The sequence below is a fragment of the Petaurus breviceps genome, unplaced genomic scaffold (assembly GCF_028583685.1).
Source record: "Petaurus breviceps papuanus isolate PSGF00001 unplaced genomic scaffold, PetGlider_PUasm1.0 118, whole genome shotgun sequence".
Taxonomy (NCBI): Eukaryota; Metazoa; Chordata; class Mammalia; order Diprotodontia; family Petauridae; genus Petaurus; species Petaurus breviceps.
The window spans coordinates 15,654,308-15,674,570 of record NW_027185616.1 but is presented as its reverse complement, the minus strand read 5'-3'; the positions used below and the strand labels follow the sequence as shown (position 1 = coordinate 15,674,570).

At 37.4% G+C, this 20,263-nt stretch overlaps 1 protein-coding gene across 1 annotated transcript in view; it reads right to left on the bottom strand.

The window, feature by feature from the left end:
* The window catches only part of SVEP1 (sushi, von Willebrand factor type A, EGF and pentraxin domain containing 1), a 355,921-nt gene that overhangs the window by 127,712 nt on the left and 207,946 nt on the right, over positions 1–20,263 (bottom strand). The window contains exons 21-25 of the mRNA XM_069086632.1: positions 20,091–20,187; positions 16,289–16,402; positions 11,603–11,716; positions 8,778–8,979; positions 3,033–3,190 (exon numbers count right to left, since the gene is read on the bottom strand). Coding sequence (XP_068942733.1) covers positions 3,033–3,190; positions 8,778–8,979; positions 11,603–11,716; positions 16,289–16,402; positions 20,091–20,187 — 685 coding nt within the window. The remainder of the gene's footprint in view (positions 1–3,032; positions 3,191–8,777; positions 8,980–11,602; positions 11,717–16,288; positions 16,403–20,090; positions 20,188–20,263) is intronic.

Sequence of the window (20,263 nt, the reverse complement as noted above, 5' to 3'; positions counted from 1 at the left end):
TTTTTTTTTTTTTTTTTTTTTTTGCTTTTTTTTTGGAGGGCAATTGGGGTTAAGCAACTCACCCAAGATCACATGGCTAGTTTTTGTGTTAAATGTCTGAGGCTTGACTTGAACCCAGGTCCTCTTGACTCCAGGGCTGGTGCTCTATTCAGTGCACCACCTAGCCTACCCTGTTAATAATATATGTCTTAATCAACCAACAAGCATCTATTAAGCACCAACTATTTGTCAAGAACTGTGCTAGACTCTAGGAGTACAAGACAAAAATGCTTCAGGTCCTGCCCTCAAGAAACTTACTTTCTATTGGAGGAGACAATCTACGCATAGATAATTACATATAAGATATATATGTAAAACAAGTACAAAGAGGGGTGTGCTGAAGCAAGCTCAAACTGGCTTGCAAGCTGACTGTTAAATTTTCAGGGTGAGCGTTTATACTTGGGAAATTAGCAAATGCTACAAGCAGTGGTTGATTTATTTTTTCCATCTAGAGAACCAGTTGTTAATATATAAGGGTAGAAAATATACATTAGAAAACATAAATAGAAAATATAAGGGTAGAAAAAAAACTTTTTTGGGGGGGTCACTAGCAGCTGTGGGAAGTGGGAAAGGCTTCATGTAGAAAGTGGTGCCTGAGTAGAATTTTTAAGGAAAGAAGGGATTTTGAGAGGGGGAGTCCATTCCAGGGATGGGAGACAGCCAGTGCAAAGGTACAGAGATGGAATGTTAAGTGTGAGGAATAGTAAGTCAGTCTAGCTGGACTTGTGGAAGTGAAGTGAAGTAATGGTTAATGAAATGGAACAGCAAGTTGGGGGAAGGGCACAGATTGTGAGGGTTTTAAAAACCAAACAGAGATTATATTTGACTGGAGAGTTTGGTAAGTAGGGGAAGTTAGCATTTAATGCTCTTCAAGCCCAGTCCCTTCCTATATTTCAAGTCTTTTTATAATTTATTGCTCTCCAATGCTCTGCGAACCCTTTATCCTGGACTCCTTGCTGACTTTTCATTTCATCTTTGGTCTTTGCCCTGCCTGTTCCCTCATGGCTGCCTCTCAGAATCCCTGGTTTCCTTTGAGATTCAACTCAAGAGCCTGTCCTGCAGGAAGCCTTTCAGGGTACCCTTAGATGCTACAGCCTCTCACTCCAAGGTCACCTTCCAGTTCTGCCATCTATAGGAAGAGAGAACACATCTCTGATTTACTGTGTAGGAAATTCCTATGTCTACGAATTCAGATCTATTCTGTCTCTGTAGAGAGTCTTAGGGAGTTACTAATAATAGTAACAATAATAATGATAGTGTTGATAAATAGCTAATATTTATATATTGCTTGGGCAGCTGAGAGGTACAGTGAATAAAGTCACAGGTCTGGAGGCAGGAAGACTCATCTTTCTGAGTTCAAATCTAACCTTAGACACTTACTGGCTGGATGACCCTGGGCAAGTCACTTAACCTTGTTTGCCCCCATTTCCTCATCTATAAAATAAGCTAGAGAAAGAAATGGTAAACTACTCTAATATGTCTGCCAAGAAAACCCTAAGTGGGGTGGCAACTAAAAAAAAAAAAAACAAGTGAACAGCAATATATAGCACTTACTTTGTATCAGGTATTGTGTGAAGCATTTTACAATTATTATTTCATTTGATCCTCACAGTAGCCCTGGGCAGTAGGTGCTATTATTATCCCCATTTTACAGAAGAGAAAACTGAGGCAATGAGAAGTTAAGTGACTTTCCCAGGGTCATGTAGCTAGTAAGTGTCTGAGACCACATCTGAACTCAGGAAGACTCCTGACTCCAGACCCCACCCTTAATCCACTGCACTACCCAGTTGCCCCTTCATCCTCAAACAATTCAGAAGCTACAGCTAAACCAGACGGAAAACAAAGAGGAAGAGGAAGAGCATTTTCTATTTAAATAGGGAAAATTCAAACCAGTGTTTTGGGGACAAATCCAACGATGATATCAGTAAATGAACTGCCATTTTCCAGCCCTGAGCTCAGGGTCTGCTTCTGTCTGAGGGCCTCAGGTATATAGGGGTAGGAGGTGAAGCTGGAGTTTCCTTATGGAAGGTAGAACTCAGTCTAGATGGTTCTCTAGTTATCAAGATCCTAAAGGATCTTCTCCTCCTGGCGTTGACATTGGAGTATGTGTGAGTGTGTGTGTGTGTGAGTGTGTGTGTGTGTGAGTGTATGTGATTGTGTGTGTGTGTGAGTGTGTGTGTGTGTGTGTATGTGATTGTGTGTGTGTGAGTGTATGTGATTGTGTGTGTGTGTGAGTGTGTGTGTGATTTTGTGTGTGTGTGTGAGTGTGTGTGTGTGAGTGTGTGTGTGTGAGTGTATGTGATTGTGTGTGTGTGTGAGTGTGTGTGTGTGAGTGTATGTGATTATGTGTGTGTGTGTGATTTTGTGTGTGTGTGTGTGTATGCACATACATGCAGATTTATACATCCCTGAAAAACTGCTTCCTAGAACCCAAAGATACATCATCAGTTTGGGCTCAACCACTTTCCCTTCTGGAAGATACTTGGCCAGGCTGGGGTGTGGTCTGTTGAGGAATCACTTCTCTAACCATGGGGCCTACGCCCATAGGGTTTGGACAGAAATGAACCAGCCTGAGGAATATAAGCCAGAAGAAAACTACTTGGCCCACTGTGCTATTGTTCAGTTTGTACTGAACCCTTGAATACAAACATTCAGTTTGTGCTGTACCTAATATCTACTTTTGGAAAAATCATTTTAATCCAAGCTTAATTTCTGAGTCTATAAATTCTGAGTTAAATTCCTCTTATTGATGCCTGCTAGGTGGTATTGTGGATAAAGTGCTGGGCCTGGAGTCGGAAAGACCAGAGTGCAAATTTAACATCAAATACTTACCAGCTGTATGACCTTAGGTAAGTCACTTCACCCTGTTTCCCTCAGGTTCCTCATTTGTAAAATGAGCTGGAGAAGGAAACGGCAAACTACTCCAGTATTTTTGCCAAGAACCATGGACATTTGGTTGGACATGACTGAACAGCAACAGGAACCCTCCATACCTGTTTCACACCTGTTGCCAGAAAAGCCTGGCTGACATTTACAGATGTAAGTGTTCAGCTCATCCACACAGGTAGCCTGGTTTTTGCATGGGTTGGAATCACATTCGTTGATATTCACTTCACAGAGTGGCCCTGTGTATCCTGCCACACACTGACATCTGAAAAAGAACAAAATAAACAGATCTGAGCCAGCTCTTAGCCACTATGGCTCAGCTGTTTCCTGACTGCTCCTGTGGGGCCCTTCTCCCCTTGGGGAGCTCTTCCTAGATCCTGCACACCAGTCTTTCCTGATTCTCCATGGTCCCCACATGGGTAGCTCCTTCTCCTTCCCACATTTTCAGCTCCCTTTCTACTGTTGACTCCAATTAGAATGTAAACTCCTTGAGGGCAGGAGATTATCCCCTTTTTTCCCCTTGCATTTGTATCCCTAGCACTTAGCATAGCCCCTGTCACATAGGAAGTTCTTCATAAGTTCTGATTGACTGCACAAAGGCTGTCTTGTACTTGTAAACAGGCTATGTTCCCAAAAAATGTGTCTGTGAGACAATCCTTTGGAATTCTGAATTTTTTTCTAATAGAAACAATTTTATAGATCATGGCTAGCTTCCCACAAAGATCTAGTCAATCCAAATTGTAGCCATAATATTGTATACATGCGATGAAAAATAGTAGAAAGCAATATTGCTGCATTATTAATCATTAAAGGAAACCAAAAAACAAACAGAAAAATGCTATACTAATTTATTTATTTATTTTTTTTAAGCAGCTGGGGTTAAGTAACTGGCTCAAGGTTACACGGCCAGTTATTTTTAGGTGTGGTGCTAAGTATCTGAGCCTGGATTTGATCCCCAGGTCATCCTGACACTGGAGCCGGTTCGCTGAGCCACCTGGCCACCCCTAAGCAATTGGGGTTAAGTAACTTGCTCAAGGTTACACGGCCAGTTATTTCTGGGTGTGGTGCTGAGTATCTGAGCCCAGATTTGATTCCCAGGTCATCCTGACACTGGAGCCGGTGCTCTTACTTGCTGTGCTACCTGGCCGCCCCTACACTAATTTATTTTTAAAATCCCAGAGCATTCTGAAAAATAGTTCTAGATTCTTGCTGTTGATTCCTGACATTTATATGAAGTACAGAAAGAGATTTCAAAATTATTTGCTTTCTTGGCATTTAAAGAAATCAAGACCTCTAGAAATAGATTATTAAACAGATGTTTTGTAAGGAATTAGAAAGCAATGCAAAGGTCTCTAGGAATCAACATAGGCTCACTAAAAAAGAGGTAATGCCAAACTAAATTAAATTTTTTTTGGAAAAATTGGTAGTTGAGGGAAATATGATAGTCTATCTTAGTTTGAGCAAAACATAACAATTTATTTTTTTTTGTCATGACACCCTTGTGGGTAAGGTAGTGTTGTCTTGTTGAGAATATGATTTGGTGCATCTGCATCACTCAAAAAAAAGGTGTGTCAATTTGGAAAGTGATTAGGAGAATGTCATAAGGCTTTCTACTTGGCCCTGGTCCATTCAACACTTTTATCAAAGACTTGGATGAAGTCAGAAAGGACACAGTTATCAAATTGGACACAAAGCTATGGAATATTTAATATAATTAATGGTAGACTCAGGATTTGAAATCACATTGGCAAGCTGGAACACTAGACCAAAATCAATATAAAATAAAATTTAGCATAAGTAAGTGTCAATAGTTGCCTACATTTATATAAAACAAATGACCAGTTCTTCATGTATCCAGAAGGGTCACTTAATTGCTATGCGGACTTTATAAAATTCCCTTGGCCTGGAAGACAAAGATACAGAGTTTCTCAGATGTCTCAGTCAACCTAACAATTAATTAACAATTTATTTCTCCAGTTACTTTTATTGCCGGGCCCACTTTGACCAAATATTCTAATTCTATAATAGTGGCTTCTTGCTTTTCATACTGAGACAAAGTTGCCTCTTTGTGCCTTAGTCCGAGGAGCTAGGGGGCAGTTAGGTGACAGTGGATAGAAGGCTAGGCCAGGAGTCAGAAGACTCATCTTCATGAGTTCAAATTTAGCCTCAGACACTTATTAGTTGTGTGACCCTGGGTAAGTTACTTAATCCATTTGCTTCAGTTTCCTCATCTATAAAACGAACTAGAGAAGGAAATGGCAAACCACTCCAGTATCTTTGTCAAGAAAACCCCAAATGAGGTCGTGAAGAGTTGAGGACTGAAATGACTCAAGAACAGCAACCAGGAGCTGAATCTTTGTCTTATTCACCTGTGCCTAAAACTATATCCTGACCCTTTTATCTCAATTACTCTGCACCAAGGGTCTTACTTAGGATCTCTTTGCAGTCTTTCCAGGGATGCTTCGGTGAATCATTGGTAATTCATTGAATTCACATTACTACCAACTACTAAGCCCACTGCTGACATTTTCCTAAATAACTTTCCATTTCTGTTACTAATCTGGACCTTTCTACTGTCTACCAAGACTTACTATGGATATACGAGATGGAAGAGGCCTGATTTTTTTGGCAAAGCAATTGGGGTTAAGTGACTTGTCCAGGGTCACATAGCTAGTAAGTGTCATGTCTGAGGTCATATTTGAACTTAGGTCCTCCTGATTCCAGGGCTGGTGCTCTATCCACTTAGCTGCCCTTCTTTCTTTCTTTTTTAAACTTTTATCTATTTTAAAAATTAGAAAAAAACTTAAATGAATAATAAGAAAAAGAAACATATTATAAACACATATTAAAACAAACATAAAATAAGAAAAGAAAAAACATTTCATGTGCACAGCATGAGATGATTTAAAATATATAGCAATAAATTTTCATTTCAAGAAAGTATGAGGTCTGTTTTGATAGTAATTAATGTGAATAAAAATCTTACAAGTTACAAGAGTTACAAGGAGGCAGATTTTTGGCTCAATATTAAAGACTTTTCAGGTAACTAGAACTGGGGATAGGATGGCAGTACACACTGCCTGATAACTTGAGTTCTATGACTGAAGATATTTAAGCTCAGTGTGAATTACAGTCTGTCGGGGATGATGCATGGGCAATTCCTGACCTGGGTGGGATAGATGATCTCTGTAGTTCTGTTTCTATGATTCCACACTTCTATAAAATTGAAAATCCAGTGGAAAGGGTTCTGAATTTGGAGTTGAAGGATCTATGTTTCCAATGCTGGCTCTGCTTTTGATGAATTATCTGCTTTGGGCAAGTAATCTAGCCCCTCTGAGCTAGACTGACTAAATCTAGTTCCTTCTTTTATAAAATGTTCCTTCTTTTATAAAATGACATGCTTGGACTATGTAACCTCTAAGGTTACATGGTGCTTTAAACCAGGAAGGCATTTGTACAAGAACCTCCCTATCTGATCTTCACAAACCGCATTATACAAACACAGGTATGATTGGCATTCACCGACTTCTGTTTCACAGTGAATGCCTGGCAGTGAAGGAATAAGAAAATGATGGTCTAAGGAATAATAATAAATTATGACAATAACAACAACAATAATCAGCTACATAGTGTAATAATTTTGTCAACAGTCTTCAAAACATTATATATATATATATGTATATATACATAAAACATATATTCCCAAGAAATTGATTGTTACTTATGTAGCATGCCAGTAGTTAAGGAAAACACTGTCACTTGGAGAAGGATGAAAAGATTAATGGGAAGTTTTATAGAGATTCTTATGTGGACTTCCAGATACTTTTTTTTTTAAAAGCAATCGGGGTTAAGTAAGTTGCTCAAGGTTACACAGCCAGTTATTTCTGGGTGTGGTGCTGAGTATCTGAGCCCAGATTTGATCCGGGTCATCCTGACACTGGAGCCGGTGCTCTTACTCGCTGAGCCACCTGGCCGCCTGGGACTTCCAGATACTTTTAAAGGCAATAGAGATTGTCAACATTGGTTATTGTTTGCCTTTTACATATCTATCTATCGATATCTGTATAGATAGATATCCATATCCATATATCGATATCTATATCTTTTTCCTTGTTCTTAAGTTAGATTCTTTATTTTTTTTTTTGCTTGCAAATGCAACAACCAGTTTAGGAGAGACAATAAAAAGAGGTGAGAAATATTTTTGATACTGAAAGGGAAAAGGAAAGGGATTAGAGAGAGGATGAATATGAATTTAGTCATTTGTTTAATTGAAAGTATGTGCACATGCAGGAAGGATAATGGTTGAGATGACATTAATTGAATTAAGAGCACTGAAAGACAGAATCAAGTAGGGAAGCAAAGTGTGTATTTAAATAAATGCCCTGAGAATAAAGTAGTTGAAGAAATTGGATTAGACAATTCCCCATATGTGCCACCAGGTGGTGCTAGGAGACCAAGACCATTTTGGTTCCTGATCAGCTAAGGCTTTTTGGTGGAGGAAGACAGCCTGAGACCAACTGGTCACACACAGTCATGTGTTTGCAAATTAGGAAATGTCTACATAACTCCAAGGAGGAATCTGCCTCACGAGATACACCATAAATTCACAGAGAAGTAAAAATCTTTAATAATACTGAATTCTAATACATGTAAAATATATAATATCTAAGCTTGAGGAAAATCACATTGAGAGCTATGTGAAAAAAAAAGTGGAAAGGAAAGAGATAATACAGGGAGAGCAAGTTGGAGGACTTTTAAATTGTCCAGTCCACTAGGCTGTGAGTAGCTGAACTATTTGTGTTAGCTGTGTATGTATAAAAAAAGAGTTTTATGTGAGAGAGATATTGTAAAAGAAGAGATGGAAAGATTTGGCAGCATATTACATATGTAGGATGAAGGAGAATGAAGAATCAAACATAACATCAAGAACAGAAAGACTAGAATTTATATATATATTCATAAATATATGTAAAATATAAATAAAAACAATAAAATAAACTTATATATATATACATATATTTAATTTATAATCTAATATTGGATAATCATCTGATCATAACTAGATTATACTTTAAGAGTAACCAAGTCCAAGCTCATTAATTTATGTTTAAGGAAATGGAGCCTCAGGAAGGTATGTGGCTAACCAAAGGATATACATATAGTAAAGAGCAGAGTTGGAATTTGAACCCTGGTCCTGTGATCCTTTCCAGTGCTCTTTCTATTATATCATGCTGCCCCTTACTCAGTCTGCCATTTAAAATAATAACAGTAACTCAAATTTATTTTATGAAATATTAAGTCATATGAGTTAAGGTTAGATAGTTATCATATAATGGTTATTATATCTTGGGGAGAATGATTTAAGATATCTGAAGCTATGAAGTAAAGAGATATGTTATCAGTTTGTGCTATATATTTAAACATGCGTCACATCAATAAAGAGAATGTAGACATAAATATAAACCAGATATGAAATAAAGTTTTTGGAAAAGATAGAGTTTGCACAGGATGAGAGGGTGTGAAAGGATCATAATTTGCATTAGCAGAGGAAAACACACACCCTATTACATATACATACTGTACATAGTGGAATCTCTCCTCTCCCCCACAAAAGACCTCCATCAAATTAAAAAATGATAACATAAAGAAAATAAACTTAGTGAACACTTTCACAAAGAAATATTTTCAATTAACTTGTAAAAGATGACATACAGAGTAATGACAAATTCTGAGAATGAACAGAAAGTTAATTCACAGAAGACAAGTCAAAGACAAGAAGATTATGGCAAAAGCAAAAGAACCTAAGTCCTTCATGTGCAATTTCATGAAATTAACCAGTTCTGATTTTTTACCTGAAACCATTGATGCCATCCTTACAGGTTGCTCCATTCTTGCAGGGACTACTGAGACATTCATCTATGTTCTTTTCACACCGGGTACCCCAAAAGCCAGGAAGGCATTTGCACAAGAACCCCCCTATCTGATCTTCACAAAAAGCATTGTTCAAACATGGGTTTGATTGGCATTCATTGACTTCTGTTTCACAGTGAATGCCTGGCAGGGAAGAGATGAGAAAATAATGGTCAAAGGAATAATGATAAATTTATGACAATTATAATGCAACCACAATAATCAACTATGCAGTGTAATTATCTTATCTACCTATCAATAGTATGTAGAACATTAAATATATATATACATAAAACTTGTATGTGTATGCATGTATATACACACACACACACATACTCATACATACATGTATAATAGCAAGTTGTCCCTGGATGGTTTCTATTGGAACACCATTTAAAAAGACAAGAACAAGATGGTGATGATGATGATGGTAGTGGTGATGATATCTTGATAATTGTGGTAAAATACTATAAATAGACTGGCAATGTTAAAGCCAAGGAAAAAACCTAAGTGAGTATATGTAGCCAATAGAGTACTGAATTAGAAGTCTGAAATTGGACTCAAGTCCTGAGTCTGTCATTTGCAGTCTGTGTGACCTTGAAGCAAGTCAATTAACTTCTCCAAATTTACCTCCTCAAACCTGTTTCTTCATGCACAGAATGGGATAATAAAACTTAGAAAACTGAGACAGTACTTGAAAGTACTTTGTACCTGTAAAGTGCTCCATAAGTGAGCTATTAACATATCTAATGAGGCACAATTTAGTTCTTTAGTGATCTATGACTTCAACAAACTTATATTAAGTATTCACTCCATGAAATCCATTGTACTTGTCAGTTAAAATACAAAGATGAAATAAGCTCAAGCTGCTTATATCCAAATGGGGATAGGAAGAACCCTTATAAATAACCCTTAAATAAGGCAAGGTATGATTAGGGCAAAGGACAGGTAGGTGGGAAAAAGTAGCTTCAGGTAGAGGGGTCACAGTTAGCTCCTTGAAAGAGGTAGCACCATTGAAGTAAGAGAGATGTTTTAGTAGAACTGGGTGTGGAAGAAGGGGTCCATTCAGTGCACTGATGATGGATGGTATGAGCAAAGGTGAAAGGGCAGGAGAGAACATGATGAACATAAAGGACAATGATTGGTTCAATTTTTTTTTTTGGCATATAGACTTTGTTGGGGGAAAAAGCATTGTGAGATATTGAAATAAAAAAAAAAGATCTGTGATTTCATTGGGAGAAGAAACTCCAAGGATTCTTGGTGTGGGCATTCCTTCAATCAACTCAGACTGTAGCTTATATATGACTTAGTAGATATAACCTAGGAAGTTATATATAACTTGCATAAGGGTCACAGAGCTACTAAGTATCTTAGGTGGGCTTTGAACTCTTGTCCTCCCAACTCCATGTCCAACAGTCTGTCCACCGTATCATGCCATCTCTGTGGAAATTTAGGTTAGAACAAGTTTCTAGGGGGTTTCAAATGACAAGATCAGTAGTAGTCTGATTCAATGGGCAGCCATTGCAGACTTTTGAGCAAAGCAGTTAACATGACCAGAATAGTGCATTAAGAAGATTATTCAGACAACAGAGCAGATGGATTAGAAAAGGGAAAACACTGGAGAAAGGAAGATGAGACTGTTACAACAGTCTAAGCATAAGATAATGGAGATATGAAAAAGGATAGCTACAGTGAAAGTTGGAGGGGTCAGATGAAATATGTTGTGGAAGATAGAATCAATAGCACTTTGCAATGGGTTGAATCTGGGGGTGGGGGTTTAGAGTAGAGGAAGAGTCAAAGATGACTCTAAAGTTCTGTACCTGGAAGGTGGGCATAGTTTGCCCAACTGTCGTCTCTGCTATGTAACCTTCAAAAGCCCCTTTCCACTAATCTCTCTCTTTCTCTGCAACTATCTCTCTTTCACCACTGAAGCACTTATTTGGTAGAAAGCAAAAGCTACTTGTTTTGTTATTCATTCTTTTCTGTATATGTATTTTCTCCCCAATTAGATTCTCTATTCCTTGGAGGCACTCTGTCCTCAGTGACTTTATCATCATGATGATAATGGCCTGATGATGTTTTATTTTATTGTGTCCTAGGGCTGGGGTGGGGGGAAGTCTGCCTTGTTGAAAAGTTACACATCGGAACAGGGGAAAAGGTGATAGTTTCAACCAGTCATGGAGAGTCAGATGTCTTGATTTCAAATTCTGGCTCTACCACTGTTTGTTCCTTGGGTTCAAACCAGAACTCTTCTGAGCCTCATTTTCCATATCTGTAAAATGAGAGTACTGGAACAAATCTCTGTGGTTTCTTTCAGATCAGTGCTCTTCTGTGTTGAGTTGTGAGGACCATTCTAATGCAAAATCAATAACCCCAAGGATATCATTTGCAACAAATGAAGTACTCTCAACAACTGGCTTATAGTTGCTATATGAGAATCCAAATCAGTAATGTCTTATTAATCTGTAGCTATTTTGGAAAAAGTCTTCAGTTTATATTCTTAGATTTTTTTTGGAAGGACGAATGACCATATCAATTGTCTTCATCCCTTAAGTTTTGCATGTGCTGCCTCAATTCTGCATCTCATACACAGCATCTCTTTGCATCTATCCATCTCAAAGTATAAAAATTCAGTTTAAATTGTAAGAAGTTGGTCAACCTGTGTAACTTTAAGCCCTCATTTTTTAAAGATGTCAAAAAATCTACCCATGAATGTAAAGAAAAAATCATAAGCAAACAGAAATGATAGAAACATTCAAATGCTTACCTTTGAATCCTCTCACGCATGAGCAGTGATACCCATCAATGCCATCGAGACAAGTGGCTTTATTTAAGCAGGGATTGGATCTACACTCATTTATATTTCCCTCACAGAGCTGACCTGCAAAAGATGTTCATTAGAAATCTGAAACAGCATCACCTACTTTAACCATGTGCCTGCTATGTGCACCTGCTAGTTGTCAGGAGAAATAGAAAGATAAAAAAGACATCATTTTTGCCCTTTTAGATATTATAATCAAGCAGCAATGATTTGACATGTGCATAGATATGTAAGGACTATATAATTATGTGTAATGGAGAACTGGTTAATGAAGACTAAGTACATACAGCATAGCTAGGTGACCAAGGTGAAGAATTCTGGGTAAACCTGCTTCTGGGCACAAGATCTTTATTGACCAGTCCCCCATTACATATGGGATAATTATAATTCAGATGAGGAGATAAAGGCACTAAAGATAATATAAAATGCTCTGCTTCTGGAAAGAAAAAGGCAGACTACAGTATCTACACATATTTATCAATGTATACCTTTAATTTCAGTCAATTAAAATGATGAAGACATTAAAGCTAAAGCTCCATTAACTTAAAAACTTTCAAGAACCATCTTTTCTTAAAATGCATTGTTTACAATCTTATTGCAAAACACTGTCAAGGCAGTCAATTTATATCAAAGGCTTCTCTCTAAGTCTTTGGAGGTGGAGTCAAGCAATTCCTCACCAGGACAGAAGTCCTATGACCGGAAGAATCTTCAGGGAGTGGGTGAATTCTGGGATCCTACTGCCTAAAAATAGGGCTCATGGTACTCATGCCATGGAGGCTACCAGGTGTCTGAATGCATTAAAACTTCGAGAAAAGGGCCAATTTGCCCGTGTTCTCAAGTCATCTTATCATATGGCACAGAGCCGTTAGTGCAGACTCAATATCTTCAAGGGGCCTTGTAGTCTCTTAGACATGAGTTTATGGTTAATCTCATGGAACAGTAACCCTTTGAGTCCATCTCTGTTGGAGAGAGTAAACATTAATGATGAACATGTTATCAATAAAAAGCAAGAAAGAAGTGCTTTCCCCAAACCTTCTAATTGACCACATTCATCAGCTTTCCTCACAAAGCGAAACTCCAACTGTTCACTATAGAGATGGGCATGACTACCATTTCTTGTTGTCTTTTTTTCCTTTAGAAACATTTAATTTATTAAATGCAAATCATAATTCACAATACATTTAAGCCTACTTACACCCACCATCCATTTTTTGTTTTTCATTCACTTATAATTTTGATTATGTTCTAGTATTCATATCCATATAGTATCTCCAGGAAAATTCTAGTTTTAAGAGGATGGGATTTTGTAGCAGAGAGAGTCTTGACATCAATGAAAATTCTGTGCCATTCCTTCAACGTGATCCAGACTGAACTACTCTTTGATCTTAGACCTAGCAGGGGTGGGGAACCTGCAGCCCCGAGGCCACATGTGGCCTCTAGGTCCTCAAGTGTGGCCCTTCGGGAGTCACATGTGACCTTGAGACCACAGGTTCCCCACCCCTGACCTAGGAGATTGTCCCTCTCTCTCACCCAACATGATTGCATGCTTATGGGTGTGTGTGCACATGTGTATGTGCATATGTGTGTGTGTTTAGGAATACGGATTGGACCAGCTATTTGAGTAATATAGGGAGCTCCCTTATAAGCAAACTTCATGTTACCAGTAAAGGTTTGCACCTACTCTACTTTTAGTCTTAGAGAGTCAATCTGACCCACAGATTGGCAAATGAGTCAGTTAAAATAATGGGCTGCTCATCCAACTATGTCCTCAGCTGGTCAATGACATTTCTCACCAACTTTTTTTTGTTGCATGAATAGTTAGGCAGATTTATGTTAAGTAAATAGATTACAGAGGAGGCTTATATCTTAATATCTGGGGCCTTTGTGCAATCATCACACCATCTGTGGATTAGAGTATCTAGAGAACCTCCATATCATTAGGGATATTACTAGCTTTGCCTTTGATGTGAGAATTTGCTAACCAACACCTTCAAAGACATTTTTAAAGAGCATATTCCATTTAGTAAAACATTTAGATGGTGACAGCGGTAAAACTAAGCAAGAACCTTCATTTTCCTGCAAAAATAGAGTATGAACTTCTGATCTGTATTGCAATTAGGCATAGGGGTTCTTAACCTTGGGTATGTGGATGTGTATTTAAAAGACAATTTGTTTAGTGCATTTCAATATAATTGGTTTCCTTTGTAATCCTCTGCATTTAAAAACTTTTTTTTTCTGAGAAGAGGCCCGTAGGCTTTACCTGACGGCCAAAGTGTATGTCCCATGACACAAAAATGTGAGAAACCATGAAATAGAGAGCCTTAATTCCATACACAGCATTATGTCCTTCACCGATGTCCTTCTCTGATGCCTCATTGTGTCATGGGGGTGAGTGACCTTGGGTTCTTGACAGCTGTGCCAACAGATCACAAGCTCTGGAAGGTCTTATAAGTTGGAAATCTTTCCACACAGGCCTGGCAATTAAGAGTGTGCCTGCCAGCCAGACCAGCCTAAGTGGAGCTTGCCATACATGTGTGAAAGAATAACAGTGTGTGTACAATACATATTGTATATATGCATGATGAGATCAGTGAACCTTTACTGGCATGTAGTATATATGAAAATATCAAATCAGCAGTGCCATAGAATACCACAGAAAGGATCAGTGAGGACCAGTTAGTAAGAACAGAATTCTGAGAAGTGGGAAGGGAAAGGGAAAGGAGAAAAGAGGGGGAAGGGAGAAGAAGAAGAATAGGGAAGGGGAAAGGGAGAGGAGGAGGGAGGGAGAAAGGAAGAGAAGGAAGGAGGAAAAGAAGGGAAAAGTGGGGGGGAAGGGGATAGGGAAGGAGGTAAAGAGGAAAGGGAGAGGGAAAAGAAGAGGAAGGAAAAGAAAGGAAAGAGGACAGGAAGGAGGATGGGGGAGGAGAATAGGAGGAGGAGAGGAGGGAAGGAGAAAGAAATGGAGGAGGGAGAGGGAAGAAGAAAGGAAGGAAGAAAAGGAAGGAGAGAAGGAAAAGGGGAGGGGAGAGGAGGGAGCTTTCATTAGAAAAGATAATTGGGTGTAATTTACTTGAATAAATGCTTCAGTGCAGTACAGTGGAAAAAATAGAAGGCCAGGATTTTATTCTAGCTCTGACAGTTATAACTCTGAGACTTTGAACAAGTCAGTTAACCTGAGTCATCTGTAAAATGAGAGAGTTGTGACAAATGACTTCTAAAGTCCCTTCAAGGTCTGAATCTGTGATCTATTGAATGAATTACTTTTCTGAGCCTTTGCTAAGGAAATTCATTTGCAAATGAAAGTCACTATTTTTATGTGGCCTCAGAGTGGAGAAATATAAACTCAGGGTGGGTTCAAGAATATGGTTACAGCTACTATGGAAAGATTGCTTAGTCTTCTCTCATATGTCTAGAGTTGTACTTTCCTTCTAAAATGTATTTTTGCTTGAAAAGCTATTAGTACCTGGTCCCTTGAAAAATCTTTAAGGTATATTATGTTATGTTTTTATAATATATGATACAATATATCATGTTATATTTTATAACATATGATAGATTTTATGATATAAAATATACTATATTATATTTTATAACATATGATATAATATGCAGTATCATATATGTACTATACATAGCATCACATATATGTACTATATATTACAGATACAGAATCGTATATGCTATATAGCATCACATATATGTACTGTATATACTATATAGCATCACATATATGTACTATATATAGCATCATATGATATAATATGTAGTAATATATAGTATATATTTTATAATATATGATATAATACATTTTGTATGTTACATTTTTGTGATATATGATACAATGTACTATATACATATATATTAGAAAGTAGATCCCATGACACTTAAAAATCTATGCTTAAGCTATATTCTGATAATTATAAAATCATATCTCATTTCAATAATTCCATCACCAACACCCTAACTAAAATTAAAATGGAACTGAACAGAGGCTGCTATGTTACAAAGTCTTGTGAGTCAAACTATTTTAATGAGGGTGGAAGGTGAAAATCTCTCCACTCTGACCATGAAGCAAAACAGAAATAAATGAGTTGAACAAAATGATATTTCATGGTAAAGATGGGAGAAATACCCTTAGACATGGAAAGAATGCAAAGCTCTGCTAATGAGAAATATTGTATAAAGTGCCTTTAGGTTATGCTCTGTGGTAAGATAAATGCATGCATGTAGACACCTTGGGGATTAAAAAAATATATCTGAAGTAGATTCAAGAGGCCTCATAAGAAATACTTTTCTCTTAAAAAAAAATGTAATAAAAGATTCAGAGTAATTTGAAACAGGAAACCATGCTTCCTGACCCAAAATTGTAAAAAACAAAAGACCAAGTCAGAAATATATATATTTTTGCTTTTTTGGGGGAGGGGGAAAGGCAGGGCAATTGGGGCTAAGTGACTTGCCCAAGGTCACATAGCTAGTAAGTGTTAAGTGTCTGAGGCCGAATTTGAACTCAGGTCCTCCTGACTTCAGGGCCAGTGCCACCTAGCTGCCCCCAGAAATATTTTTTCAGAATGCATTTCCAGTTTATGTCCTCAATGCCTTGTATGTGAAAAACCTGTGTCATTGTTCCATTACCTGTGTAACCTGCTGGGCACTGACAAGTGAACATGCCAGTACCATCTTTGCACACTCCATTGTTGAGGCAAGGTGTTGAACTGCACTCATCCACATCGACTTCACACTTTAAGCCTGCAATGCAAAACAAACAGCATTGAGGGGCAAGAGACAATAACATGGAGCTTTACTGTTTACAAAACACTTTTCTCACCCTGTGAGATAGGGCATGGAAATATCCTCACCTCCGTTTTATAGCCAGGGGAAATGGAGCCTCAGAGAAGGTGAATGATATATTCAAGGTAATACAACTGGTATTTGGCAGAGCTAGCACTCAGATTGAGGTGTTCCATCTCCAAGTCTAATAGTCCTTCCTGTCCGCCATGTTTTCTCTCCACCTCTCCCAATCATATAACTATCTATAGGTCACACTGGATTTCTTTACAACGACCCTGAGAGAATAGGTGGTAGGACTATAATTATCTCAATTTTACAAATGAGGTAACAGCCTCTGACAAGCTGTGACTGATGGGAAATAGAAAGGATAAAGATCATGGGAGCTCAAATATTAGGGTTTCCCATTCACCCAAACTGGCAGAGGTAGCCTTTGGGATTGCCATAATTAATTTCTGACTTAAAAGCTTTTGTTTTTATAGAAATCTAGTTAAAAGGACTATGAGGCAGCTGTGGTCTGTCACTAGACTTGGAGTCAAGGAGCCCCAAGTTCAGATCCGGCCTCAGACAATTTCTACCACATGAATTTGGCAAATCACTTTACTTGCTTGAGCCTCAGTTTCCTCATCTTTAAAATGTGCATAAGAATATCACCCAGTTCACGAGGATCAAATGAGAGAACACAGATAAAATGCTTTACCTTATGCTGATATATACATGTAAGTTATTATTATATCTTATAAAAGTTAAAAATTAATACACTCATAGTCTTGAGGGAAATTTCTTTTCTCCCAAGTTTCTCCTTTACTATCTTTATTATGATTTTTTTAAGTTGACTTTTTATATTAAAAGCTCTTATACCTTTTTGACATCAGGCATCAATATATTTTCCGATGAAGGACATACCAACAGCTGAAGCTAAATCACAATTATAGTTTTGAGGGACAACATGCAATAAGGATGGGCACAATAACATCAGATCCCAAATGTGCATGAAAATATTGAATACCGCCTTGGGGCAACAGGGAAAAGTCGTGTTTGTCTCTTATGATACTCTGCCACCTGAAAGATCTCCAATTTCACTGATTTGGGTACTCTCTCCACTGATGCAGACCTTAATACAACACATATATTTTAGTTCTACATGGTTTCTGGTTCTGATTTTTCCCCCAAAAAAATCTTTTGAGAGTTGGCCAATGGGCCAACTTTTATTCTGATCCAATTCAGCCTCGCAACTTAAAACAAAATAAGCAATTTAGAAATGATATTACTTTAAGAATTATGTTTTAGAGGCCCTTTTCTGTTTGTACTCTAGGAGTATTGGTATGTTTATGCCTATCGCTAGCATTGGTGGTAAGTAAAAGATTGATTAAAAATAAAACAAAATATAAATGCAGTTCTTGATATACCATGTTTCCCCAATAATAAGACCTATCCCAAAAATAAGCCCTGCCCTTACTGTGTAAGATTCCTCTAAAATAAGCCCTCCCCCGAAAATAAGCCCTATTGAGATTGCTACTGTAGTGAAGGTGATCTCCTGCGCTACACACTACATTACGGTACCCTCTGTATGCACCGTCCCCCCCCCACCCCGTGAAACGCACGCTCCGAGCTGCATCCAATCAGAGCTGCAGCAGTAAGTGCGTCATCCTGTTCTTCCCCAGTGATTTGCTTATTGAATAAAGGTACATTTTTTTGTTCACATTTACCTGTTTATTAAAATTGCTGTCAATGTTCATTAAAATAAGCCCTCCCCTAAAAATAAGCCCTCTGGTGTTTTTCTGTCCAAAAAAAAAATAAGACAGTGTCTTATTATCGGGGAAACACGGTAGACCAAACCAAGGTCTCGCCAATCTTTGTAAGATTCCATCCCTGTTCATGACTTCATAGATAAGTACTATGATCATTTGAGATACACAGAAGTTAAGTGACTTGCCCAGGGTCACCCAGGTAAGGGCTTCCAGCTTTTCTCAACTCCAAGCCCAGTGCTCTATCCACACTACATCATGTTGTCTCTTTACAATTTATAAAAATAAAGAGAAAAGACATTCCAACAAAAAATTACACACACTCACACAACAACACACAATTGACCTTTGTTCTCAATGATGATCCTAAATGAAGATTATTTTGTTTTTAATAATTTATCATAAATTTATGATTAAAAATCCACACTGTGAATTAAACTTGCTTTATAGAACTGTATGTTTAAATAAACCAATTTCAATGCATAATATGTTATGACTTCTCAGTTACTCCCTCCATCTCCATCAGGATCCTTTGTTCATATATTTCCACTCCTTTTTATTCTTTTTAGTGGTCCCACACTTGCTTCTTTGCTTTGAATGATTTCACATAGATCTCTCTACATTTTTGATGTTCCTTATTGATCTTAATTGCATTATATCATCCCATTACATTAATACAACAATTTATTTAACCACTTCCATATTATTTGACATTTAGGTTTATTTCCATTTTTTGCAGTTATAAATTATGTTAGTATTAAATTTTTAATTGATAGTTATTTAAAAAAATAACAGCCTTAAGAGTATATATTCCCAATAACAGGATTCTTGAATCAAAACCAATTTTTTTTGTAAGCCTTACTATTTGCTGCCAGATTACTTTCCAAAAAGATTCTAATAATTTGCAATTCTACTAGCAAGGAGTTAGTATGTTCCTGTTCCTTCACAGCACTATGCTTCATTATTTTTGCTGGGATGATAGGCATGGAGTTGGTACTTCCAAGTTGTCTGAATTTGTATATCTGATTATTAGTGAAGTTGACAATTTTTCAAATGATTATTAATAATGTTTTCCTTTTTTTTTTTTTACCAACTTGTGAATTCCTTGGTGTAGGAAACTGCCAGTGAGGAAACACCCTCTACCAATGCATATAAGCAACCACTCAGCAATTTATAATCCTAGAAAGTTTCCTAGGACATGTGAAGTTAAATGACTTGCCCAGGGTCTCACAGTCACTATATGTCATAGGCAGGACTTGACATAAGGTCTCCCTGGTTCTAAGGCTGGCTGTCCATCTACTATGCCACACTGCCTCTCTAACTCTCCCTCTCTATGTAACTGTTCATAGCCTTTAACTATCCAGTAGTGACTGGGATTTATTATGTGATGTTTTAAAAAATTCCGAATTTTTGGATATCAACTTTTTTATCCATAATCTTTGTAAATATTTTCCGATGTGTAACTTTTCTTTTGATTATATTTATGTATACATATGCACACATACATGTATAAATATATTTTGTTTTGTTGATGCTCTGTTTTTGAGTGTGGTCACACTAAAATGAGCCAATAGTCGGTTTGTTTGTTTGTTTGTTTTTTACAGATTGAGCACATGTGAATTTGGTCTGTATTAAAACAAAAACCTTAGATTTGGCCTGACATATTGGAAAACAAAAAGATACTACTTGAAATATGAATAGGGTTTGATTACTTTATACTCCCTCTCCCCAACATGAAATTTCCCCCAACTGATTTTGGTTTATTAGATTGGAATGTTTATGCATGTTCTAAAATAATCCCTTGTAATTTGCATTACACTTAACTTATCAGAGTGTTTTTAAGCCCCATGCTACAGGCAACATTTTCTCATCACTACATATGAAATGAAATTTTAATTTACCTGTAAATCCAGGAAGGCAGATGCAAATATATCCTCTCCCTATTTGTTGGCAGGTTCCACTATTATGACATGGGTTTAGAAAACACTCATGGAAAACCTGTCCATGATAGAAATTAGGTGTCAGAAATGTCATGTTCACAAACAAAACTATCACTAGGCAATCTTATGAGCCA